The sequence below is a fragment of the Lagenorhynchus albirostris genome, chromosome 2 (genome assembly GCF_949774975.1).
Source record: "Lagenorhynchus albirostris chromosome 2, mLagAlb1.1, whole genome shotgun sequence".
Taxonomy (NCBI): Eukaryota; Metazoa; Chordata; class Mammalia; order Artiodactyla; family Delphinidae; genus Lagenorhynchus; species Lagenorhynchus albirostris.
In genome coordinates, this window is record NC_083096.1 from 60,235,251 (window position 1) to 60,262,946 (window position 27,696).

General features: G+C 41.2%; 1 protein-coding gene and 1 pseudogene across 1 annotated transcript in view; both read left to right on the forward strand.

Annotated features, from left to right (window-relative positions):
* The window catches only part of DPT (dermatopontin), a 39,284-nt gene extending 18,357 nt beyond the window's left edge, over window positions 1-20,927 (forward strand). Inside the window, exons 2-4 of the mRNA XM_060133688.1 lie at window positions 3,882-4,007; window positions 16,079-16,186; window positions 19,777-20,927. Of these exons, the coding sequence (XP_059989671.1) occupies window positions 3,882-4,007; window positions 16,079-16,186; window positions 19,777-19,843 (301 nt within the window). The 3' untranslated portion in view covers window positions 19,844-20,927. The remainder of the gene's footprint in view (window positions 1-3,881; window positions 4,008-16,078; window positions 16,187-19,776) is intronic.
* Window positions 20,928-22,497: 1,570 nt separating this feature from the next.
* Window positions 22,498-27,109, forward strand: LOC132515421 (riboflavin kinase-like; annotated as a pseudogene).
* The last annotated feature ends 587 nt before the right edge of the window (window positions 27,110-27,696 follow it).

Below are 27,696 nucleotides of genomic sequence, written 5' to 3' on the forward strand. Positions count from 1 at the left end.
AGTCTTGGGCTCAAACTCTTTTCTGTGGACCATTCAGGAGCAACAACCAAGTGCTGGGAAGTAAAGCAGATCCTCAAGAATGTCTTTTCACCACCAACCTTTTTTAAAAATTGAATCTGGGGCTTCCCTGGTGGCGCAGTGGTTGAAAGTCCGCCTGCTGATGCAGGGGACACGGGTTCGTGCCCCGGTCCGGGAGGATCCCACATGCCGCAGAGCGGCTGGGCCCGTGAGCCATGGCTGCTGAGCCTGCGCCTCTGGAGCCTGTGCTCCGCAACGGGAGAGGCCATGACAGTGAGAGGCCCGCATACTGCAAAAAAAAAAAAAAAAAAAAAAAAAGCATCTTGATTAGTTGCTAATAAAACTCTTTAAAAAAAAATTGAATCTGAATCACTTTAATGATCCAAGTTTTCTCCAACTTCCCCCGCCGCTCCCATTGACAGGCTGCCTTCATTCCCTTTCTCACCTGCCTGGTTCCTGTGTTTGCAATCCTGCAGTTTGTGGCCAAATGTTTAACTGAGTCTTATTAAATAAGGTACTTTTTAAAAAGGTGATTGAAAGGGAGAGAAATGCCTAAAGCTATATTCATTTTTCACCCTCGTCCTGGAGTAGGCTTTGTTCCTGAAAGAGAAGGTGGAAGTGGGAAGATGGATTACTCAACGTGAGTTCCTGAGAACTACTTGGAGGGAGTTTCAGGGCCCTTCCTGGATTTGAATGACAGGCTTTTAAAAGTCCATTCTGCCTCTGATAATGGAAGATGCCCTGATCATTCATTTGTTCATCATTCTTCCATCAAACATTTGCTAGACCCCATTGTCAGGCACTGTGGGGAATTCAAATTGAAGATTAAGTGATCTTTCTCCTTCAAGGACTTTACCATCTATTGGGGGCAATAAGTCATACTCAAATATCTATGCTGCAAAGTGGGTGTGTCAGTGACTAAGACAGTCGACTGCTGTGAGCTTTGTTTTAGGGAAACAGCAGCTCAAGGAACACATATGAGTCCACCAGTTTTCCACTGATGGAGACTGGGAAGCCAAGGGCAGATTTCACAGAGTATACTCACAAGTGCTGTGTGGACTAAATGAAAGTATGATGACAATAGTAAGTAATTTATTAATCATTAATAGACACTATCCCCAGAGTTGTATATACATCGCCTTATTTGGTCTTCACAATAACTTTAATAAGTACATACTGTTATTATGCCCATTTTACAGATGAGGAAACTGAGACCATTAGAGGGTCTGAAGCCTGTCAAAGGTAACACAGTCAGAAGTGGTTGGAGCACCAGTCCAGCAACATAGCCTATGCTCTTAACCACCCTGCTATACTGCTCCCTCATGAGTGTGAAAATGTACCCTTACAAAAATCCAGTTCTAGAAGGAATAATTTCATTGTGTTGGCCTCATGTACTGCCAAACTCCAGTGCAGGCTCACTCTACTAAAATGTGAGTGCAATGGGACAGAAGCTGGGGGAGGTGAGCTCTCTTTGGTTGTCTAACTTTCATCATATGTTCTTAGGCCCTGGGCCTGTAGTGTCCAAATAATCTTCACAGGGCAGTGTTATCTGAGGTGGTGTGTGAAAGAGTGACACACACACTTCCCATACAGGACTATGGGGTCAGCTGCCTGGCTGGCAGCCGGCGGAGAATTCATGGAACTTGGATAGCCTTCAGAACTGGTACCCCGTGAAACCATTCAGCTTATCTTGCTACATTTATTTTTGCTTATGGGAACTCACCACGCTGGGAATGCTATCCCCGTGATAGTCTGAGTGCACAGGACAAACCAAGACAATGGAACAACAGCTCCAGGGAAACCACAGCCTGGCTCAGTTCTGAAAGGGCTGTTTTAGAGGAAGGCAGAATTTTAGTGATGGTAAGGAGGAAGCTCACAGAGAGCACCAGTTTGCTGCACCGTCTCTCTTTGGACACATATGAGCTTTGTTTACAACTCTTAGAGCTTTCTGTTGAAGTTGGCTTTCACTCGCATTGCTAGGATTAGGATAGAATAAGACCATGCTGGAAGATCAGCCCCCAAGGCTACCCTTCAGACCTTGGTTGTCCATTCCAACTGTGTGGCTTCCTGATACATACCAGGTGTTTTCCAAGGCGGTAATACTCCTGATGAGATGCGAGTACTGGTAGAGCAAAGAAGACTAGATCATCAAAGGGCACAGGTCTCAATTTACGTCATAAATTGCACTATTGATCTCCTACAGTTGAGCTTTCTAAGGTCTTTCAGAACTTCTTACAGGTCCTGGGAACCTGGAATTCAAGCCAGTTTGTATGGTGACCGAGTACCAAGCCCATCTCTCAATTCTTCTTTCCACACAGAAGCACTGTGTTTGAAACAGAATAGTGAGGGAGTACAAGTTTGTTGAATGAATGAATGGATAAATAAACACATGTTTGAATATATATAAGCATAAATGAATAATAAATGATGAAAAGTACAGATGCTTTCTGACCAGACATGAAATATATTTAATATCTATTTTTGTCAGACCCAGAAGATCATTTCCAATAATTAAAAAGAATGAAATGAAATCCAGTCACTGATGGTTTTATAGTTTGTGTGTCAGCAAGGTCCCTCTCACCTATCAGCATCAGGTACTTATTCTTACTTTATCTATTATATTTTCTGGAAACTTACCTTTCCTTGAAAAGCAGGGTTGTATTCCAGCAGCTGTCAGGTTGTGACACAGAGACAACTGCCTTCTCTGCTTACTCATAAGAGGGAACATGATCAATGGCCAGGTGGGTAAAAATACAAAGAAGCAGAGGTAGCTAAAGACCTCCTTTGGAAGGTTTTATGAAAGCTCTCACTCTGCGCAAGGTGGGAGCCCACTGTGGCCAGGTAGAGAACAGCAACCTCATCAACACAGCAAAAGGAGCAAGCCTTAAGGCACCGGTGGGATATGGGGAAGGAGTGGGAGAAAGTGGGACAGGAGATGGAACAAAGGGAGAAATGATTACACTATTCTAAGCCAATGCTTAGCTAGCAAGGTGCTGTGAAGATGAAACAGGCTGATTCCTAGACCAACAGCAGCCCAGATAGAATGAAACAGTGAAAATTCATGTGACTGCAGGGAGGGTCTGTAGACTAGAAGAATTAGAACTGAGCAGCCTAGACAGGAAAGGGACCCTTAGAGGATGTTTGAGGAGTTCAGGTGGCCCGTCACCACTCTGTAAGGACTGCCTCCATATGCCAGGACCCACAGTGGGCACTGGGGATAGAATTTTGACCAAACACTCCCTGACCACGTAGAGCTTGCCGTCTAGTGGGCAATAGAAAGATTCCTGGATAAGTTGTGAAAACTTGGGGTTGTGGTCCCAGCTCCCCACAGCTTGTACTGGGTCACCCTGTGCAAATCGCTGTGCCCATCTGGGCTTCGCCTGCTGAGTAACCTTGTGCTCAGTCTCCAGGCTTATGCTTCTAAGAAGGTCTTGTGAAAGCTTCTCTTTGTATTCTTTTTATTTTAATGCAAGTAATGTGAATTACATTATCTTTTATTTTAAATGGCATGAACAATATAATATTGCATTTGTAAAAATTCCAGATGCCTCTATATCCATTCATTTATGCATTCTTCCATCTAACAATATATTCATAGAGGTCTAACAAGAGCAGAGTTTCCCAATTTTCCTTCGGTTGAAAGACTGTGAATCATTTGAATTTTAATGGTGAGTATACATCATTCCTACCAGTAAAACAAAGGTTTTTTATGATTTGCATAAAAATGGAATAAATTGTAAGGAATCTAGGTCGTTGAAAGAGTGTCATGACTCAATAACTGAGGGAGCTGGGATCTTGGAAAGGGGGGCTCTACTTGTGCATCGTTGTGGTTGGTTTACTTGGACTTGTTCTCTTCTCTTCAGGTACCAGACGTGCTCCAACAATGGACTGGTGGCAGGATTCCAGAGCCGCTACTTCGAGTCAGTGCTGGATCGGGAGTGGCAATTTTACTGTTGTCGCTACAGCAAGAGATGCCCATATTCCTGCTGGTGAGTTTAGCAGCCAAACGCAACTCCTCACTGCTTCTGGGGCTGGAGGGGAGCTTGCAGGGTGGTGGGGGGCGGTGCTCTGGTCCAGGTTTCTGGCTTCAAATAAGCCTGGGCTGTCACAAACAAGTTTTAAATATAGCATCTAGCCTATAGAAGGGGATGGATGGATGGATGGATGGATGAGTGGAAGAAAATGTCAGAATAATACTCACACTGGGAGAGACCTTACAGGTCATCAACCCACTGCTCCTATATCCCTCTTTTGGCAGAAAAGGAAACAAACAGAATAGAGCAAGGATGTGACTTGCCCGAAACCACCCAGCTATTTCATGGGGGTTCACTTCTAAGCTGAAGTGTACTGACTCCCGTTTTAGTGCTCTTTTCCCTCTATCACAATAACTACTCATCACATCCAAGGCTGCTGAACCCATCTGGGAACTTATGTTTTCCCACGGGACTTCTTTGGAAGAAGCCAACCCTGTTCCAGGTCAGAGTGGCAAACATAGTATATAATTACAGACTGAAAAAGGAGGCTAGTGCTTTCTAGATAACTATGTAATTCCAGTCTGTGAAATTTTGTTCCTTTCCCGCTCCCTGGGCTAATGCCAAATATCCCCTGACCTAGACTTTGGGTTGACTAGGAGAATGTGTGTATATTTATTTACCCTGATAACTTACACTGGATGTTGACAACGTAACTTGTCCCAAGTTCTTCAGTCTGCAAACAAGTCAGACATTTCTGCTTTGGACAAAGGAATCCAAAAGTGTCAACATTTGAAGGTTGGCTGACTCAAATGATGTATCTCTCCACAGTGTGATGCTTGGAAGAACAGCCTTGTGGGTTATGCTTATTCTCTGCAATCAGAGAGCATTATTCCACAGATGCCCACGTGGGGCACAATGTCTCTAGGCATATGCATCTCCAAACTCTTAACATTTTTCTGTTTGAAGCAATGATAAATGGTAACTTCAGAGATCAAGGTCAGCTGATATCAGTAGCTACCTGATGGGGCAGGGACCTCGTCCAGCTTTCCAAAATGCCTCCATAAAGCTGTTCTTACTCCACCACAGCAGGCAAACAGGCATGGCTAGGGTGTAGGATATAACTGTGACAGGTCCTGAATCCAGGGCCGAAGGGGCTTCACATTCTAGGGTAGAGTGGAAGGAGCCCACCAATCATTAAGATGCTAGGAAATTAATGAACATGGAACTATGTAGGTAGGCACAAAGTCTTGATATCAAAGACTGACAGATAGAGATGTGCAACTTTTCTTAAGTTGCCCAAGACATTCAAATCTCTGGTAGCCATATTTATCCTTGGCTTTGGTCTGCAATGGTCTGCCCATCTTCCTTCACCACCCTACCCTGCCCCTTCCTCATCCCACTACATCACCCAGACATGTCACTGATGGTTGGTAGAACCAAAGGGTGGGGGGAGAGAGGAGAGAATTACTCAGAAAGACACAGCAAGTCAACTTAGAAGCGGTCCCTCTAAGGAAGGCTTCACTTACTGTACCTCTTTCCGGTTGTGTGGTGTTAGAGCTGAGAGCTGCCACGGTTGTCAAGGAAATGGTACTTTTTCAAAGGGACCCTTGGAGCAGCAGCAGAACGAGACTGCCATATCACCATGGTAAGCAGTGCATGACTCACTCTCCCACTGGTGTGTCTAGACATTTTAGTGGCATCTTTACATTTCCGGAGTCATGACGGTCTATGTTTTTCTAAATTGAATGAAACCTCTAGGGCATGAATTAGGTCATAGTTCTTCAGCATCTCAGCATATCGCCTGGCACAAAGCGGGCCCTTAATACATTTCTCGGATGAATAACGAAACATCACAGGCGCATAGGAACTGTAACAGTGGTGAAACCTGACATTGATATGATGATGTTTTATAGCGGCAAAAGACTTCATTCACGAGCATCATTTTAGTTGATCCTTTTAACAGCTCTTTGGAGTGAGAACTGTTTTCCCACACCTTCCCACAGTGAAAACTCCTGATAACTCTCTTATTTGAAACCTTCCCTTACATCACTTTAACTAGCTTGAATCACCTCCCAGGGAACTGGACATGTGTAGGTGGGGACATTTTTCTCTTCCCACTTTGAAGGCCATTCTGCAGCATTGAGCCTGACACTGAGAAGTGAGCATCTATCCTCTCTGTGCTTGCAAGCTTTTAGGGATTCAGGAATAGCACCACTCTGCACAGGAAAAAAAAAAAAAAATCAGCCAACCAACTCCCACATAACTGCGGGATTTATTTGTTTGGTGGGAACCAAGGTGCTGCTCCCATTTCAGTCTCTGCAGTTTCTCATGAGATAATACAGCATCACTGAGCTCTGGCAAGAAAGCGAATTCCTGATAGATGCAGACATGGCGTCACTCACCGGTCCCCACTGGGATTGGATACATATGTAAACGTTACACATATTTATTTATATGTGAGAATTAATTCTTAGTCCATTCATCTGCAAACCACAAACACGTCACTGAGGAAGCCACAACCTTTCACAGACTGTTTGAAATAATTCCTCAGTCTCCAAACAGCTCCAGCGGCTGCATGCCATGCACCAGGCTGGCCCCCATCAGCATGCTAAGGCTGTCCATGTGGAGAATATGTCCCAGGAACCGACAGTTTTGAATTGAGCATGTGTTTCCTTTCCTAAATGGTCCTTCTCCAGATTCGTGACCTTACATCAGGTTCACTGGATAATATGTTTTGACCAAAAAAATAATGGCCTTCCTCAGAATTAACATAGATAACCCGTTAGTTTTCCTTCAGCCTTGAGTTTCTATGACTCTCAGATGTTGCATTCTATTTTCCGCTGCCTGGTCCCCCTCTCCCCTGCTCAAGTCATAGCCACAGAATTTTTCTTCTTAATTCCTAGATAGCTCTAGCTAACAACAACAAGAAAATCAGTTCATCATAATATTCTCCTCTGTCTACCCCAAAGCACTCCATCAAAGCTAATCTTTAACTCCTACTCTCATTGTTCAGATTTTAATACAAGATGATAGTGTCTGCATGACTGTTCCCCATGAAATCGTGGCAGGGACAAGAATGACCTCATAGGCACCTCCACTGTGGCGTCTGTCACCCCCGCCCCAGCTCAAATGCCTGCTGCGGCACTGTTCCCAGAGGTCTGGTGGGAAGGGCAGCTTCTACACTGGTTCTTCTGAGCAGGTGGGAAGCTGTTATTATAGAGATGGAGACACACACACTTTGAGAAATAGGACTGAATGTTAACATTTAAAGCAGCGTGCATTGAGTTTAGATGCTTTGGTGCCCTGCACCAACCATTGCCTGGCATTGCGTGATGCACAAAGCACTCATTCGGGAGACAATGGCCCCTCCGAGCTTGAGCAAAATCAGTCATACTTTTCATCAGTTGGGGTGGCCATCGTAATTACTGTGCCATATTTACAATACAGAAATGTGTTTGCTGCGTGCATATCAGTGCTGCCTCCTTTCTTATGCACAAACTTCAAGAGCAGAAATTTCAGAGATTTTGCTGGTTGTTTAGTAAGTATTGGGTAACGAAGGCCAGGCCCTACTTGCTCCTTTAGAACAAAGTAAACCTCGCAATTTGAGACCAAATTTGTCATTTTGTTCTCTCTAGTCTGCTCTCCTTTACTGTTTTCTAGAAATAATCATTCATTCTTCTATTCATGAATTCATTTAATCAGACTGAATATAAATGAATATAAAATAAGTACAACTCATAGACTTTGATTCAGTTCCTGTTGATCACGATGATGATGATAATGATGATTTTTATTTATTGAGCACTTATCATGTTAACACATTGACTTTTTTTTGAATTATATTTTATTTTTTAATACAGCAGGCTTTTATTAGTTATCTGTTTTATAAATATTAGTGTATATATGTCAATCCCAATCTCCCAATTCATCCCACCACCACCACCACCCCCGCTTTCCGCCTTGGTGTCCATACATTTGTTCTCTATATCTGTGTCTCTATTTATACCCTGCTAACTGGTTCATCTGTATCATTTTCTAGGTTCCACATATATGCGTTAATATACGATATTTGTTTTTCTCTTTCTGACTTATTTCACTCTTTATGACAGTCTAAAAGTCCTTCCACGTCTCTGCAAATGACCCAATTTTGTTCCTGTTTATGGCTGAGTAATATTCCATTGTATATATGTACCACATCTTCTTTATCCATTCATCTGTAGATGGGGATTTAAGTTGCTTTCATGACCTAGCTATTGTAAATAGAGCTGCAATGAACAGTAGGGTGCATGTGTCTTTTTTGAATTATGGTTTTCACTGGGTATATGCCCAGTAGTGGGACTGCTGAGTCATATGGTAAATCTATTTTTAGTTTTTTAAGGAACCTCCATACTGTTCTCCATAGTGGCTGTATCAATTTACATTCCCACCAACAGTGAAAGAGGGTTCCCTTTTCTCCACACCTTCTCCAGCATTTGTTGATTGTAGATTTTCTGAAGATGCCCATTCTAACTGGTGTGAGGTGATACCTCATTGGAGTTTTGATTTGCATTTCTCTAATAATTAGTGATGTTGAGCAGCTTGTCATGTGCCTCTTGGCCATTTTATTGTCATACTGCTGCTTGTAGTAGTCTCTTAGGATGCTTTGTATTTCTGCGGTGTCTGTTGTAACTTCTCCTTTTTCATTTCTAATTCTATTGATTTGAGTCCTCTCCCTCTTTTTCTTGATGAGTCTGGCTAAAGGTTTATCAATTTGCTTTATCTTTTCAAAGAACCAGTTTTTAGTTTTCTTGATCTTTTCTACTGTTTTCTTTGTTTCTGTTTCATTTATTTTTGCTCTGATCTTTATGATTTCTTTCCTTCTACTAACTTTGGGTTTTGTTTGTTCTTCTACCTCTAGTTCTATTAGGTATAAGAGTAGGCTTTTTATTTGAGATTTTCTTGTTTCTTGAGGTAGGATGGTATTGCTATAAACTTCCCTCTTAGAACTGCTTTTGCTGCATCCCATAGGTTTTGGATCATTGTGGTTTTCTTGTCATTTGTCTCTAGGTATTTTTTAATTTCCTTTTTGATTTATTCAGTGATCTCTTGGTCATTTAGTAATGTATTGTTTAGCCTCCATGTGTTTGTGGGGTTTTTCCTTTTTTCCCCCTGTAATTTGTATCTAATCTCATAATGTGCTGGTCGGAAAAGATGCTTGATATGATTTCAATTAATTTACCAAAGCTTGATTTGTGACCCAAGATGTGATCTATCCTGGAGAATGTTCCATTTGCACTTGAGAAGAAAGTGTAATCTGCTGTTTTTGGATGGAATGTCCTATAAATATCAATTAAATCTATCTGGTCTATTGTGTTGTTTAAAGCTTGTGTTTCCTTATTAATTTTCTGTCTGGATGATCTGTCCATTGGTGTAAGTGAGGTGTTAAATTCCCCCACTATTATTGTATTACTGTCGATTTCCTCTTTTATAGCTGTTAGCAGTTGCCTTATGTATTGAGGTGCTCCTATGTTGGGTGCATATATATTTATAATTGTTATATCTTCTTGGATTGATCCCTTGGTCATTCTGTAGTGTCCTTCCTTGTCTCTTGTGACATTCTTTACTTTAAAGTCTATTTTATCTGATATGAGTATTGCTACTCCAGCTTTCTTTTGATTTCCATTTGTATGGAATATCTTTTCCATCCCCTCACTTTCGGTCTGTATGTGTCCCTAGGTCTGAAGTGGGACTCTTGTAGATAGCATATATATGGGTCTTGTTTTTGTATCCATTCAGTGAGCCTGTGTCTTTTGGTTGGAGCAGTTAATCCATTCATGTTTAAGGTAATTATCGATATGTATATGCCTATTACCATTTTCTTAATTGTTATGGGTTTGTTTTTGTAGGTCCTTTTCTTCTGCTTGTTTCCCACTTAGAGAAGTTCCTTTATCATTTGTTGTAGAGCTGGTTTGGTGGTGCTGAATTCTCGTAGCTTTTGCTTGCCTTTAACGCTTTTGACTTCTCTGTTGAATCTGAATGTGATCCTTGCCAAGTAGAGTAATCTTGGTTGTAGGTTCTTCCTTTTCATCACTTTAAATATATCGTGGCACTCCCTTCTGGCTTGTAGAGTTTCTGCTGAAAAATCAGCTATTAACCTTATGGGAGTTCCCTTGTATGTTATTTGTCATTTTTCCCTTGTTGCTTTCAATAATTTTTCTTTGTCTTTAATTTTTGTCAATTTGATTACCATGTGTCTTGGCATGTTTCTGCTTGGGTTTATCCTGCCTGGGACTCTCTGCACTACCTGGACTTGGGTGGCTATTTCCTTTCTCCTGTTAGGGAAGCTTTTGACTATAATCCCTTCAAATATTTCCTCAGGTCCTTTCTCTCTTTCTTGTCTTTCTGGGACCCCTATAATGCAAATGTTGGTGTGTTTAATGTTGTCCCAGAGGTCTCTTATTCTGTCTTCATTTCTTTTCATTCTTTTTTCTTTTTTCATGGCAGTGAATTCCACCATTCTATTTTCCCGGTCACTTATATGTTCTTTTGCCTCAGTTATTCTGCTATTGATTCATTATAGTGTATTTTTCATTTCAGTTATTGGATTGTTCATCTCTGCTTGTTTGGTCTTTAATTCTTTCTAGGTGTTTGTTCTTTAATCCTTCTAGGTCTTTTTTAAACACACCTTGCATCTTCTCGATCTTTGCCTCCATTCTTTTTCTGAGGTCCTGGATAATCTTCACTATCATTATTCTGAATTTTTTTTCTGGAAGGTTGCTTGTCTCCACTTCATTTAGTTGTTTTTCTGGGGTTTTATCTTGTTCCTTCCTCTGGTACATAGTCCTCTGCCTTTTCACTTTGTGTATCTTTTGTGAATGTGGTTTTCCTTCCACAGGCTGCAGGAATGTTATTCTCCTTGCTTCTGCTGGCTGCCCTCTGGTGGATGAGGCTATCTAAGAGGCTTGTGCCTCGTTTATTTCTTATGCATGCAACTCATGATACTATGACACAGATCAGAGAATTGAGGTGCAGAAATTGCGACTTGTTCAAAGTACTGAACTCAATTCCAACAGGTCTATCTGCTTCCCAATCCCATGTTCTTTGCAGAGAACTGAGCTCTCTGAGTGTTGATAAGGAAATAAGACCTGGACAGGTGAGGTATTAGGTAACAATACAGTAGGCACCCAGTAGTGAAAACAGAGAAGAAAGTGGTTATTTTTGCTGAAGGGGAGATGTTGCAGATGGAGTTGCCCCCACTGATTGCAGGACCATGGCAACCATGATGTAAGTTGGCCAGTGAAAGCCAGCATGAAGCAAAACAAATGTGTTTGCTGACCAGCCCTGAGCTTGGACAGCGAGCTGGAAACTCAGTTCTAAGAGAATAATTTGGAAAATACTTAGGGACTTTCCTCTTCTAATTTAAGTCACAGATATCTCTGGAACTGTGTTCCCCATGTTGTGATACATACTTGAACTGTTTGATATATAGATCTCCAAAATCCGCCACAAGTGGACAGACATGAACATACTGCATTCTTTCTCATACCCCCAGAGTTCAGGGTCTCTCTGCAGAGAAGGGCACTTTGGTGACTAGAGAGTCATTTAGTCTCACTTGACCACTTTCCCCAGCTCTTTGCAGTAGAAGCCAGGGTGACTGTTCCCTTGAGGTTGCTTTCCTTTAATGCATAAGTGCAATTGGGTTTTACTTTTCGCATTTTTGCAAAAGTACTTCAAACAGGTTCTGGTACAGCACCTATTGGGGGTGCCAGACCACTGGCAAATTAGCCTAACCTAAAGTTTTCTCATTTCTTGTAGCTTACCTAGAAAAGCATTTATTATGCAAGAGGATTGATCACAAACAGATTCTGTTTATTTAAGACATTTCTCAATGATTTTCCTGTCAGAAAGGGGCATCCTCTTTTTGGCTGGATGCAGAATGTAGGCCAACTTCAACACATCAAGTCTATAAATGTTGAATTTCTCCTCCATGCCCACTGCTGAACTCGATCATAAAGGTGTATATGACTTCCATGTACCAATGACCCCTCAAAGAGTTCACTGTACTGATCATCATCGTGAAACAAGATGCTATACAGTATTCTGTTTTTAATCAGATGCTAAATATGTGGTGCTAAAAAGTAATAGAACATTAGAATGTGATATTTTAAATGAGGTGTTAATTGGGAAGTGGAGAAACTAGGAGCAAAACAGAACTAGAGATTGGACTGACCAGAAGAAGCTGCTCTGAAATGTTGTTTGAGCATGGGCTGAGCTCTTAACAATGGGATGGAAAACATTGTTTACTCTTGTCTTTAAAAATGCTGAAGTATGGCTTCCTCAGGTACCCCCTTCTGGTTTGTTAACTTGTAAGTGCTGAGTTTTCTTCCAGTTTTTACAGTAGGAGTCTGTAGTGTGTGCCTCTCTGGCATTTCACAAAGTGGGATAAGGTTGAGGATGTGACACTAGCTGACTTTGGGTCATGAGACATGGCCCCATTTTTTCATGTTGCACTCCAGTGGGGTGCATGGCCTGAAAGTGGAGCCTCTAGGATGACCCCAAATAATCCAGCTGTCCTACCTACCAGCAGGTCAGACATGTAACAGATAGATGCTGAGTGCTATGAAGTCTGACTTTATGTTCAAGTCTCAGAAATCAATAATAAAGGTGAAGTTTGTTAAAATCTTATACTGAGTCACTTTCTGTTAAAGAATAGAGTCAAAACCCTTTAACTATTAAAAACTGCATAATTTCTTAAGCAAACCTCCGACAAAAAGTAAAACTGTCCTCTTTATCTAACTAAATTCTATCTCTACTCCCCTTTTTAAAATGAATGTGATAACATATATCTGAGTAAGCTCTGTGATATGTCCTATTCTCACAGCAAAGGAGAATGCCATCTATCAGCTGCAGTTCAGTTTGTGGTAACGTATTGGAGAGAAATCACTTATTGATTCTAGTTGGATCTACTGATAATTTCAGAGCTTTAATAACCTTAGACGAGAAAATCCTATATCAGTCTTAAAAATCCCTTCCATTTGTATGGGCTCTCTTCAGTTCATAACTAATTTCTTCCCATCTCCTTCAACCTTATCTAATACAAGAAGCTGTACAAGTGGTTCTATGTTATCAAGTTCTCACTTAGCTTTGGAACAACTTTCTGTCTCTCTCATCTTGCCTGCATAGGGCATAAAAAGTAATGTAAAGCGAGGAATTGTACCCCAATAGTCACTCATCTAAAAGTGATAGGAGGAACACATACACACACATATGTACTTCTTTGTAAAGGGGTATGTAAGGCTCCTGATAGAAGAGCTTCAGTAATAGACTCATTTCAGTAAATTGAATAAAGACACCTTTCTGACTGAACTTTCCCTTCATCTTGCCAAGCTGAAGGCTTGTTTGATTGTTGTAATTGGCCTAGGAATGTATGGCAATGCTCAGTATGAAGTGTGCTTTGCCAAAAAGCTGCCTGAAGTGACCTGGTAATTCACAAGGAATCTGGAACCACACTGAACTCTCCCCCTCTCTCCCTCTGGAAGCTCATTGCCATAGCTTATGAAACGCTGATCTTCTGCTTCCCTGTAGTCTCTTAATTTCCTGACAAGTCCCTATGCCCTTGTCCCAATACCTAGTTCTGAAAGTTTAAATTTTTTTTCCTCTGAGGAGCCATTACTAGGGCTTTCACTTATTAGAATATTTTGTGTGTGCATGACATCATCACGAACTAAACGGAGACACATCTATCTGGTTCTAAAATTCAGAATCCTGGACCATATTGAAACAGCAGCTCCCTCTATGAATGGTGTTTGGGAGGTTCACTTTCCTCCCAAAGGGGAGGAAAGGGGCCTTTCTCCCTCTGTATTTTCAGTTTTATAAAGTAGGGATAATTTCTATCAATATCCAAACTCCTTCCCTAGCCTCTTTAATCTAGGATTCTGTAAGATAGTCTAAACTTTATCTCATGATTTTATAACTAAAACAAAACACCACCAAACCCCAGAAATCAAGCAAAAACAAAAACTTGCCTGGGATCAAGATGGAAATACACAAATAAGCATGCATAATACCTTCTCCAGGGCATTCTAGAAATTCACTGAACAGCAGTCCCCCACAGAGAAATCTCCCAGTTGAACAGCAGGCCCTTTGGTCTGATCACCTCCAAAAATGAAGCAATAGGGAATGCTCTTTGAAGAAAGCGTTGGATGACTTTTGTCCCCCCTTGAAGCTTAAAATGTCATGATTTTTTTTAAAATGCAAGCCTCTTTCCCACTTATTCCAAATGTATTTAACTATCCAAATCATCTGAAGGTAGATCAGTAAAGACTTAAATAGAAGACTAGCCTAATTATTTCCAATAGTTTTGGCAATTGGATTTAGCCTAATGCAGTATTACCTTATGTAGACTTTGCCTCAGCAGGTATTAAAATGTTTGGCAATTAACTTTTATACACTGTATCTAAAGAATGCTCCAAAAGTTCTGGAAAATACTTTGTGCTTCCTGATGCAAGAAAAACACCTCCTACTCCATCTCTTTTAATCCTAATTTGCATTATCCACATTCTCAACCAATCCCTCTTTCTTTGGGTAAACTTGAATCTAGCAATTGTTAAGATCCTCAGGGATCATAAACCAATGGAATCCAAATGACAACCTATTAGGTCCACTTATGAGTCATTTAACATTTTCATTAGAAAGATAAAGCCCCTGTTCTGGGTCTCTTTAGAAGCACAAAATCGACTTCTGCATTAGCCTTATTTCCTTTCATGAACATGTTGGGTCTGGCATCCTGATAGAGCATACTTCTGTCTTAAGAAGAGAAAAATCAGAGAACAATGTGGGAAAAGGGATGGTTATGAACAAAGACAGTGAATTTTTAGGGCTCTGGCTAACCCAGGTTACCCTGAGCTAACCATTGATCTTGTTGCATCTAAGCACTGAGATTCTCTTGGGAGACCTTCCAGTTTATAAATCAATCTTTTTAAGATTTCATGACAATCTTGCAGTATTAGGACTACACAGGGAGAGATGTTTCTATCATCAACATACAATGACCCCAAATCACATTAAATTACTAACACTCACTATTTGTTTCCCAAGCAGCCTTGGGGATGCAGATGAAGACTTTGGGGAACCTGTATCATACTAAAAGGACTATTTTGGTCTTGAAGAGCCCCAGTGGTTTAGCCTTATAAGAACCAGGAAATTCAAGATTTATTCCAGGGTGGACCACAACGAACCTCTTCAGAGAGAGGTCCAGGATTGACGTAATTTTGGAGAAAGAAGGAAAGGAGAAGGAGGAAGAAGAAACAAAATTTCTTCTAATAATTCAACTCCTACCACGTGTCACACATATTTGTATTACTGCCAATGACAAACCTATAAGGTAGCTTTCATTCTTCTATAGACCAGGAAACTGAGATTAAATGACTCTCCCAAGGCTATTTATTTATTCAGCAAATACTTACTAGGTACCAGGAACTGTTTTAGGCGCCAAAGAAACAATGGCAGACTACGTAAAGACCACCCTTGTACAGCTTACCTCACCTTTTAGATCATGACTCAAATAAAAAATGCATATTAAACTGTTACACAATACAAACATCATATAAATACAAACATGCATATATACTTGAAACAAAGTTTTTACACACACACCCAAGAACTTATCTTTAGTGTGTACAATGCAGTCTCTGATATTTTCTATTCTATTTCTTCTTTTTTTAAAGTTCATCTGGTACTAACCAATTAAATTGATTTCATGATCTGCAACTAAGTCACAATCCACAGTTTGAAAACATGGTTCTAGTGGACTTGAATGGAATGGATTAATATTGATATTAATCAATATTTCCTCGAGGCCTGAGGAGTTATCTACATCTTTTTCAGTGTATAGTTTAACGGCAAGAAGGAATATGAGAAGTGCAAGGAAGCTGTCCATCATTTTGCAGCCTGGAATAGCTTGGTGGAGGCCATCCAACTCTGGTTAGGGTCTCCCATAATGTTCAAACTCCATCTCTCCTTTATAGTATGTCTCTTGTTTGCTCCTGTTTGCCTCCAGCAATAATAGTTTTATCTTTTCCCTCTAACCTTTTGTTCTTCCCACATAGGCTGACAACAGAATATCCAGGCCACTATGGTGAGGAAATGGACATGATTTCCTACAATTATGATTACTATATACGAGGAGCAACAACCACTTTCTCTCCAGTGGAAAGGTGAGCCTTCACCATGGGCTAGGGTTAGCGAGGTCAGGAATTAGCTCCACACAAGGATTATGCCTGCAGGAACCTGGATCTGGGGTTTTCCCTATTTGAGTTTCTTACTTGGTCTAAGATTAACTGAGAGATTGATGGGACAGTGGAAAGCAATGAGAATTGAACCCATTTCATGGAGCAGCTCACCCTTGGAGATGAGGTTGTGTTCCAGCTTGCTCAGAGCAGGAAATTCCCAAATTGGTATTCCATGATGTTCTAAGCTTTTCCCTGTATTCAATTTCAAAGAGTATTTTTCCTTACCAAACATTAGGAAGAGAGTACAAAAATGATTGAAAGAGTACCCACGGTCAAAATGAACCCTCTCCAATGCCATTTCTCCATATGGTCCCCACTTTGGGTTGTGGGAAGAGAGAGAGAAAAGAAGGAGAGGGGGCTGGAGGGGAGAAACACACAAAACTTACCAACCTTATTTAGAAATAAAAAAGGAGAATTTAAATAACGGAAAAGAAAACGACACTAATTTTTTAAATCTGTTTGCTCTCACAATCAGCTCCCAATCTTATCACAAATATTGAATACATCAAAACAAGAAGAAGAAAATAAAAATTCTTCTCCCTACTAATATAGAGACATGAAAAAATTCAGGTGTTAAAAGGTTGATCTGTCTACTTTTAGTCAGGTGATCATCACTTTACACAGCAAATGAATTCCTGAAAAGTTAGCAGTAAATATTTTTCAAATAGGACAAAACCTAACTCATTAAATAATAGATTGACAAATTCGAGTGTGACTTATGTTTTGTGTATATTTATGCTTTTGAGTGCAATGATATCACACCTAACTGAAGTAACTTATTTAATACAATCCTTAATTTAAAAAAAGAAAAAGAAAACAGAAAAAAAAACCCTATGAAGTAGCTCTGAAAAGACACAATACGTGTTGCTGGCTCCATGAACCAAAACCCTTACATTTGCTCATAGCAGAACTTCTTAGTTCTCACACATTAATTATTTGTATTTTAGATATGTTTTTATCTAGCTTAGTTACTATTTTCTAGAAGGGGAAAATTAAAAAATAAAGAGGGAAGATATTACTTAGAATGAGACTCACGTCACCAGTGAGAAGAAATAGCTGAATGATGTGACACACACAAAAACATACTTAAGAAAAAGAAAGAAAGAAAAGGAAAGACCTAAGAACTCAAAGACTATGGAAGCCCGGTGACATTTAGCAGGAGTGTATCCCCAACGGGCAGCACTGGATAACATTATAGCAGAGAGCTCAATATTCCTAATGATGTCTCCAAGTCATCATGAAAATTAGTTCTGCATTTCCTCCTTAAGAAGGCAAGAAGGAATACAGTAAAGAAAGCATGCCATCCAAAATTTCCACCAAATAAATACATTTTGGCAGTTAAAATGTCCAACTGCTTGGCTTGGAAATTTTCAGTTATGTGGTTTAACTCAAAATCTTGGAAAACTGAGATACTATGTCATGCATTTGTTTAAAATGAATATACCCATGTAATTTTGCTACTGTCACTAACAATCAGTGGCTTAAAGGTCCACAACTTCGATTTCTTCCATTCTGCTAAAAGAGGCTGAGGCCACTACCTTGGATAAATATTGTCAGTGCACAGGACTCACTGGGCAGGAGCTTTTCCTCTACATGCAAATCATAGTGGTTTCCTCCTGGAATGGAGTTGCTCATCTGGGGCACTACCGACAACTGGGGCCAGATACTTCTTTGTTGCAGGAGCCTTTCCTGTGCAGTCTAGATGTTCAGCAGCACCTGGCCCCTACACACTAGCTGGCAGTAGCAACCCCCGCCCACAGCTTTGACAACAGCAACAACGAACCCTGGGGAGCAAAACTGCCCCTGCTTGAGCACCACTGTCCAGGAAAGAAATCAGCGACTAAGCCTGATTTGAGTACCTTGATTCTTTTACAACCAAGTAGTCTACATTTTGCTTAGCATCAATTAAAAGCCTCGTAAAAGAGTAGCGTGAATGCCTGGCTGAAGATCTTATTTACCTGTGTCTGTTGGCACAGAGATAAATAAGACTTGTCTACAGTAATAAAATTCATTTGATAAATATGCATGCTACCAATTTTCTAACCTCCATCTAAAACAAGCCATGTCCTCTGTTGCCAACTGCAGGAATAAATACTAATAAATAGTTGGTTATCCAGGCTCTTAAAGATCTGTACTGGAGGACCCTACGCCCAATAACTCTAAACAAAGAAGCTGGAGCAGCAGACTCAAATGATAAAGCCTGCCTTAGGCTGTCTGAGCAGCATGTACCATAGCTGCTATTATCTCCCAGAACTGAGAGTAGTCAGCCCCACCTTCCAGATGGATGAAGATCTTACCACTGTTGGTGTTTTAGAGAAACTGATCTGGGAAGAGGCCTTTCAGATTGAAAAGGAAGAAGGATATTCTAAGGTTGAATGACCTCACTGTGCTTGGGAAGCATTTGTGTGATCGTATATGGAATGACTCTTTCTTTTTGCCTTTCATCAAGACTTTGCGAAGGATGTGACAGCCCATGTCCTCGATGGGATTATGGGTATCAAGTTATGGAGGCATTCTGATATAAGATAAAGAGGAAGATTTGAGTTCAACAAACTCGGAACCTGAAATTGTCACCTAATTATGTTAATGAAGGCCACTTATTTCTCTGAGTCTGCTTCTTCACCTTAACAATGACTTATCATGAGGATTAAATGAAAAAATATGTAAAGCATCTAGTGCAATGCTGGATAGATTGGAGGACTCAGCAAATAGTAGTTACAATTGTCAATACCATCACCGTTATCATTGTTAAACAAAATCAGACCAGAAAAGTGCTGTGCAGAGTAGGATCTCAAAATTTTTTGTTAAATGGGTGAACGAAGAACTTAGCCTAGCCCTTAGCAAAGAACATTCCTTGAAATGTATCCACACCATGTTATTTCAAAATTGAGCAATTCTATGTCCTCTCATACCCATGCCTGACCATTTAAACAAATACTCAATTCAATTTGTTATACAAGAATGGCAGGCATTTTCTTTTTCACTTTACGGGTTTTAGAGTTGTTTCCCCTCCCTTCATTTCCCTATGATAGTGTCTTCTGAAGGGGAACACACAGGGCATAGCATGGAGCGTAGCACATGATAGGTATTTAGGAAAAGAAAGAATGAGCAGATGGATGGCCTAGGTAAGAGAAGATTCTTTACCGTGAAATGGAGACAATGTTGAATAAATGCTTTTATTACAAGTTGTTAACCTATATGTCCAAGAGGTCCCTTTGAGACAGAGCAGTGGTGAACTGATCACTGGTGATAAACAGGACCTCGACATGCCAGTGACCTAGCTAGTCCCCTCCTAGGTGCAACTTGAACTAGGTGAGGCGGTGTCCAGGACTCCTGACCTCATAGACGATTACTTGTAGGTTTTCTAGTGACTTCATAGATGTGTCTTCTGAGAGGAAAGTGAAATTAGTTGGCCCTAAATGCTCCAAAGGTTTTTCACTCCTTTACTCTTAGCAGTGGTTTTTCCTAAGGTGTCTTTTCTCACTGACGTTAGCTCTCTGACTCTCTCCCCACAGGGATCGCCAGTGGAAGTTCATAATGTGCCGGATGACTGACTACAACTGCGAATTTGAAAATGTTTAGATTTGCAACCTACCAATCTGGGTGAAGGGAAAGGGGCCAGGAGACCTGAGGATGTCCACTTATGTTAACATCGGTTGGGACTCCTAAATGGTTTCTACCGCTCTCTTTTCTTCTCCCTGAGCTGGTTGATGGTTGCTATGCCGGCTATCTGGGCCCTTCTGACTAGTATCACACTTATAATAAAATCCACAGTTTCTCACTTTCAACAAGTTCCATAGCAACGATTTTATATGAGTGACAACGGCTCTGTTGCACACCATGTATTCTGTGTGCATGCTCACAGCCTGAACAAAAAGCCTGGCTGCTGGAGCACCTGTCACAGCCTTGCTGCTGCTTTTACTACCCAATAAGCTGCCTGTTGCTGAGCAGTGTCTGTGAACAGGTTCAGTAGTGGAGTGAAGGGGCAGAAACTGAGGAAGGGGAAGGAAGGTCTGCAGCTATGACCGTTTGAAGGAAACCTAGGGTCCTCACCTAGAACAGACCTTCTGCCTTCAGGGGACATGCTTCCACTCTCCCCCACCACATGAGCCGTGGTTGCCTAGAAGTTCACCTGCAGAGCTCCGTGCTCCAGGAGGGAGGAGACTGTGAGGTGAAATGGGGAGGTGGAAGGGTTTGGGGGCTGAAAGACTGAGGATTAGAAGAATTTCCTAAATCGGAAGAAGACTACTAGCACACCCAGTAATGAAAATGAGCATCGGAACCAGAGGAACCTGTGGGAATCTGTCTCAAGTAAGACAAAAACAAGAAAGAAGAGAGAGGTCAGAGAATGGAACTCAAATTAGGAACCTGGAGGGAAAGGGAGTGTGGTCAGGGTGCTTTGGAAAACTGAAAAAGGGGTTTGACTCACTGGCACCTGGAAAGGCTGGCATACGCCCTGTAGCTGTGAGAGCTCTGGAAAACTCACTTGGATTGGTCTCAATATTCTGGATGGGAAGGCCTGTCCTGGGGGGTCTCCTTCTCTTCTATGTGTAGTTTAGGAGTGTCTTTTGCAGAGGTGGCATTATCTTTCCTCCTCCTGTGATGTCTCCGTCCCCAGCCCTTTTCACTCTCTTCGTCATAAAAGGAATAAACATATTAACATTTACTATGCTGCAAATGTTAAGGGTCAGCTTTTTTCTCGCTTCACTCCCCTTTCTGATTATTCATCCATCCATTCAGAACATATAGCTTAGCGTTGTGATTGTGCCAAGTACCATGCATGGCACCAGGAATACAATAACGATAACGACAGAATATGGCTAAGAAATCCAATACGTAAACTATAAAGGGCTAAGTGCTTCCATTAAGGATTGGACAAAGGGTGGAATCACATTTCTCTGCCTTTAAATCCTCCTCACACCAATGATTTTTAACCACAGGGAGCCCCTATTTCCTTTACCCATACAGTTGGCCTTTTCTTTTCAGGTCTATGCTGCCCTTCCCTTCTTTTCTCTCTCAGGGGACCCAGGAGAGCAGGCAGCCAAGCAAAACCACAGGGGTCACCCACCTTGTTATGCAAGCCATCTAGGTGGCCAAGATAGTGAATCTCAGCCAGTGATGCTGCATTTCCCACAGCGAGATCCTGGTATTAGGAAGAGGAAGGCAGAGCTAAGGATATGTCCTCCTTTGCCTTAATGCTGAGGCCCTCTTTCATATTATGGTTTCGCTTTATTTCTTCCATTTCATTGTTTCCACCTCTCTGGCAATGTTACTTTACAGCAAGCTTCACAGTGTTGTTTCACAATGGGCATCATTAATATTTTAGCAATTGCAGCTCTGGGTCAGGATGGCAGCCAGGAAATGGACTTAGTTGGGTGTGTGGAACACAGCTGGAAGGGAGGCAAGCAACACAGACGGGCTGACTTAGCAGCTATGATGAAAACCAAAGGTGTGTAGGGGGTGTTGCACCTCACCAGGGCTGAGGTTGGAGAGATGCAGCTGGGAGAAGCAGTCCAGAAGACTGCCAGACAGCACAAGTCGAGGAAAAAAATAATAAAGCAATCCAATAAGTGTCTGTGCCAAGTAGAATAAATGGAGAGAAAAACTATGAGAGAAGCTGTTTTTGCATATAGGCCAAGGACAATAACAGTAAAGACATTATCAACTTGGTTCAAACCTGAATAATTTATACGTTCTATCATGTCAGTCAGTAAGAACTGGGTGCCAGGCTGGGGCTAAATCCCAGATCTTTTGACTGCAAGTTCTCTCTCTGTGCTCTCATTACTCCAATCTTTCTACTTACTTGTCCACAACCTTGGATGAGCTACCGCTCCACTCTAGGAGGACATTTATCTAGGTAATCATTGTGTTTTCTTGCAATCCTAGAATTCCGTAAATGCTATCATCTGCCCCAAATTGTTTACAAAGGGCTTTGCTAAGGCATTTTCTTCCAGAGAAGAAGCCTGGGATGAGAGTTGAAAACCTGGGTCCTACCCTTGGCTCTGACAGAAAGTGGCTGTGCAATGCTAGACAAATCCCCGGGCCCACCCTTTCTTCATCTGCCTGGTACGAACAGGAATCCCTTTTCCAATAACTTCACAAGATGGTGATCACATAAAATGGGAAGAAAAGAGACATGATTCCTGCCTCACAGGGTCTACACTCTGGTAGGGAGAGATGAGAAAATAGACAATTGAGACACAAGTGCAGCAAAGTTTCCTGAGGAAGCCAAGCCTATGGTTAGCCCTGAAGGACCAGGAGAACTTGTGAGGTGAGTGGGAAAAGTGTGGGCTCTGGAGTCCAACTGTCTGGGCACAAATCCTGGTTCTGTCCCTTATCAGCTGCATGACCTTGGCTCAGTCACCTACCTTCCCTGAGACTCTATTTCCTTACCAGTAAAGACAATAATAGTACCCACATCATGGGGTTGTTGTAAGGATTAAATGCAATCTCACAGTGTCTTATTATACTTATTATATGTACTTACTTATTATACATAGTAAGTACCCAATAAATGTAGTAAGAGGAATGGCATATTATTAGTATATATTAGAAAAAATGTTCCTCAGGTAAGCTGGATATTAGTAGAGATAAAGAATAGGAAAATTCATAAAAGAGGTGGCACTTAAGTTTTGCTCTCATTCATTTATTTGTTTATTCATATTCAGTCACTGAATCAATAAATTATTAAGTTCTTATTATATATTAACCCCTGTACTAGGCACAGTTCCTACATTCCAGAGGATTATAAACTAAGGGAGTCAGACAAGCAAACATATCATTACAGTCCAGATGGATAAGTCAAGAATAGGTATCATTTCAATAGAGAGTGGTGAGAGGTTAGGGTGGGAAAAGGGAAAGTGGCATTTCAGGCAAGAGAAACAACATCATGGAAGGCATAAAAAGATGTATACGCTTAGGAAAGGTTCCCTGGGAAACACTGATGTCACCAAGGTGTCTGGGAGGCACACATGCAGTCATAATGCCCTAAGGATGTACTGGTAGCTCACATCAGCACCATAAACTATTTATGCATATTCATTGCAATTTTTATATCTATCTAGAACTCAGATTGCAGCTGGGGCCTCCTAGAAATCTAGGGAGAGGGAATTTATCAACTCCCGTCTCTGCTCCTCCATTCTTCTCATATGCACAATACTAGGGCCTGGGAAGTTTTCTCTCCATCCTGGGTGTTCATCCACATATATTATCTTTACCATCAATGGCTTTGACCCAGACCAGAAACTCAACATTTTTTTTTAGTCCCTTCAGAGGAATGTATTCTCATAAAAGCATTAATGAATGTACAAACTCAAACAAAACAAAAAAACTTAAAATTTAGACATTTCCTTCTGCCATGTGGTTTTTATTTTTATTGTCCATCATGTAGTCAGAGGTTTTCCCTCTCTCTAGCTGTCCTCCATCTAGCTTCCAACCTACTTGATTCTCTTCTTACACTTCCAGATTCTTCTCCCCCTATTAATGAAGGAAAAGGTTGCTCGTCCAAACAGGGATGCATATCAAGGTGGCCAACACAAGCAAAGGCCATAGAGTCAATAGAGTCCACTCTTACAAAGAAAATCAAAGAAAAGAAGAAAATCTTACAAAGCTTCCATCAATTTTAATTAAACCTGTTTAGCACTTCTGTTTAGCTCTCTGAAGTTAAACCACTGTGTTAAGAAGTAGTACCAGAGCCTAGTTACCGTTCTGGAAGCCAGAGTCATTTAGGTAAGTGAAATGAATATATTTTATCAACTTATTCCTTTGTAAAGCAAGGATAAGAAAACACACCTACCTCAAAAAGTCATTTTAAATAATAATGTATTCACGCATAGCACAGATTTTCATGGAACTTAAACTTTTCACAGCATGAAATAACCACAATCTCCTAAAAACTAAAAACCAGCCAACACTACCTATGTATTTTAAAACCTATTTATTAGATTCCGCTGTGCCTTGCTAAGTACTGGAAATGTACCATTTGTGACCTCCTTCTTCTCCTATTCCCAATGCACCCGGAAGGAGCCCAGTTGTCTGTGTGAATGAATGAGTATTTGTATCAGTGAAAAATGTTGAATAGAAATCTCTTTTAAAAAATGTAAATTCCTATATTCTCTGAATTCTCTGAGTTGTAGCATTACTGTTTATTTCTCTGTTCTTTTTTATACTTTTCTGCTTTTCCCAACTTTAAAAAACAATTCCTATTGATTGTGTTTATAATTTTTTTTAAAAAGTAATTTTAATCTTATGGAACAAAAACGGTCACGAGCTGCCAAGCATTTCAGCCCCAGGACCGTGTTCCAGCTGAAAGGTGAGCATATGGTGACTTCATGGAAAGAAAGATTATAAAACCAGACTCTTTCATCTAACCGGCCACCTAGTGAATTATAATTTAATATGCAGAATTACCTGCTCTTTCCAACGTCTCTCACCATCCCCAGAGACAATGGAACAGATGTTCATTCTGTCATACGGCCAATGAGAAACTAATATTTTAAACTCCTCCACTCACCAAAGTCTAACTTGCCCTTCAGGGCCAAGCATGGGCTCAGCTTCCCCAGAAAACTTCCAGTGCTTTCTAAGACTGGTTCAGGGTCCCTTCCTGGCTCCCTCAGTACTCCACGTCTTTGTTTTCACTCTCATGAAGGCAGGGGTCCTGCCTCTTTGGTTCATTTGTAGGTTTTTAGTGCCTGGCAAGGTGTTTTACACATAGTGGGCATCCAAGACATATGTTTTAAAATTAATCTGGATTTCTAGTTGGTTTTCAGTTTTTATTGGGAAAACCTACCAAAGCTCTAAGCAATCCATAATTGAAAACATGAGTAAATGTACTTTGAAAATTGTGTAGTTCTATTAAGAGGCATGGTATGATGATGCTGCTGTGGTTTTGAGGGGGGTTAATGCCATCTCCTGCTCTTTCCCCAGCATCATTAGGTAATCATCAATTTCATCCTTTACAGAGCTACTCACTAATGATTAGGGAGTTGGAAAACACACGAGTCACAATTGGCACATGTTCAGAAAATGTGCTACCGCACTAATGACCAGAATGTGAATTTTGGTGTTTTTATGACCTTTTCAACTATATTGAAATCAATATCTGAGCAGCAAGGACAGGGCTAGGTATTTGTTGCACATGAGATAGAGCCTAGTTAACTAAGCCCTGAAGAGACTGGGGGCTGAGGGGCAAAGGGGCTCAGGTTGGTAAACTGGTGCAACTCTGTATGAATTTGGATGCTTTTTGAGTCTTATAACAGCATATGAGTTCTAGGGGGGTGGGAGGGCAGTGATTTTTGTTTGATACATCCCCGATACAACAAATATTTGATGAATAAATAAAAGTAGAGCCCTAAGACTGATGCTAACACAGATTAAAATTTCATGAATACAGACTTTATGACCCTTGTTTTTCCTGGTTATTCCCACTAAGAGTTACTTGTGGGATTAGCTGGTGATAAGCTGGACTGAAGTGGTGAAGCTAGTTTCTCAGAGTCAGGGTTTCCTGTTTATAAGGTTGCTTGGCAGGCATTCAGAAACCGTGCTGGTGTGTCACATCTTCCCTCTCTGAGACTGGTGGATTTCAACTAACCTGGTTGTCTCCTTGGGCCTCTTTTGTTGGCAGACTCAAAGGTGAGCTCATTAGCCATAACCCCTTGGAAAGACGTTTTGGAAATCAAACAGTCTCTGAGTCATACCTGCCTGTCCCCTACCGAGACCGTAGAATGTCATGCAAATTAGTTCTGCCCATTGCTCCCAGGAAAAAGGAATTGAAAATCTCTCACAGTGTAAAACAGCACAGTTCAAGTTGGAGAAGGACTTCCCAGAAATTCAGAGAGAAGGCAGGCTTAGTTCTCCACATGCGTAGGTAAGCCTTGATAAAAGTCCTTGCAGACGGATAGAAAAAGATGGAAAGATGTGGATGAGTGGATTATTGGGGCAGGGCATCAGGCTCAGCCCTTCCCAGAATGGCGCCACTGCTTGTTCTAAATCCATAATCTCACACATCTGTGCTGTTGTACATTTAATGTTGACTGTTACTTCAACAAGGTATCATTAATCACCTACTTTGTTCCTGGAACAAACTGAAGGAAGCCACAAAACATAAAACACACTCCTGACTTACTTCCGCGATCGCCGGCGTTCCGGAGCCCAGACGCAGCCTCTGCGTCGCCCGGCACCTTCTGTTCGGTCAGCGGCGTGAGGGTCTCGCCGCAGCGTGTAGTCCGCGCGTCTCGGCCGGTTGTGAGCCCGTGTGCTCGCCGGGCCGGCCGGCCGGCACAGCTCCAGCCCGTATCTCCCGGCTGGTCCGGGGGGTCCGGGCACCGCCTCGACGGCGGCGCCGCCAGACGCGCGGACTGGACCGCAGCCCGCACCCCGAGCGGACGACGTCACGAGGCACCTGCCGTACTTCTGCCGCGGCCAAGTGGTGCGGGGCTTCGGTCGCGGCTCCAAGCAGCCGGGCATCCCTACAGCTAAGTTTCCTGAACAAGTAATAGATAATATTCCAGCTGATGTATCCACTGGCATTTATCATGGTTGGGCCGGTGTTGGAAGTGGAGTCGTCCGTAAGACGGTGGTGAGCATAGGATGGAACCCATACTACAAGAATACAAAAAAGTCCAGGGAAACTCATATCATGCATACTTTCAAAGAGGACTTCTATGGGGAAATTCTTAATGTGGCCATTGTTGGCCACCTCAGACCAGAAGAGAACTTTGATTCTTTGATTCAGCAATTCAAGGTGATATTGAGGAAGCCAAGAAACGACTAGAGTTACCAGAACATTTGAAACTCAAAGAAAACAATTTCTTCCCGGTTCCTAAAAGCAAAATAATGAATGGCCACTGATGGAAAAGCATTTTATTTATTCATTCACTGTTCTCTAATATTTTACTGCTCATAACTCTACAGTCTCATCTTGGTTGTATTTTAAAAATCAAACATTTTCCTACAGCTGTGAATTAGTTTAAACAGTTTAATGTTACCATATTATGTTCCAACTGGGTTTTTTCAATTAAACCCATGTTACAGTACTAAAAAGGTTCATTTTAAAAATCAAGATTCTATTTTATATATGTTGATTAAAATGTACCACTAGAAAGGTCTTAAGTGTTTTATAATGGAAAAGAAATATATATAAATATGGGTAACAGGCAAGTCATTAGTTTGAGATGAGAACTATAATTCTCATGGTAAAATTCTAGCATGCATGTACCTGCATAGCATGCTTTACTAATCAGAAGGCTTATAAAAGCAACTATATTAAGCAGAAGTTTGACAGTTTATTACAGACCTAAGGGGAAAAATCCAGACTTCGTATTTTTGATATTTTGTGCATTTATATATTATTATAGACATGAAGACTTGTGAAATTTCATTTTAATTAGTCATTTCCTTTAAGGGCTCAAATCACTGTACTGTGTTCCATTTTTGTT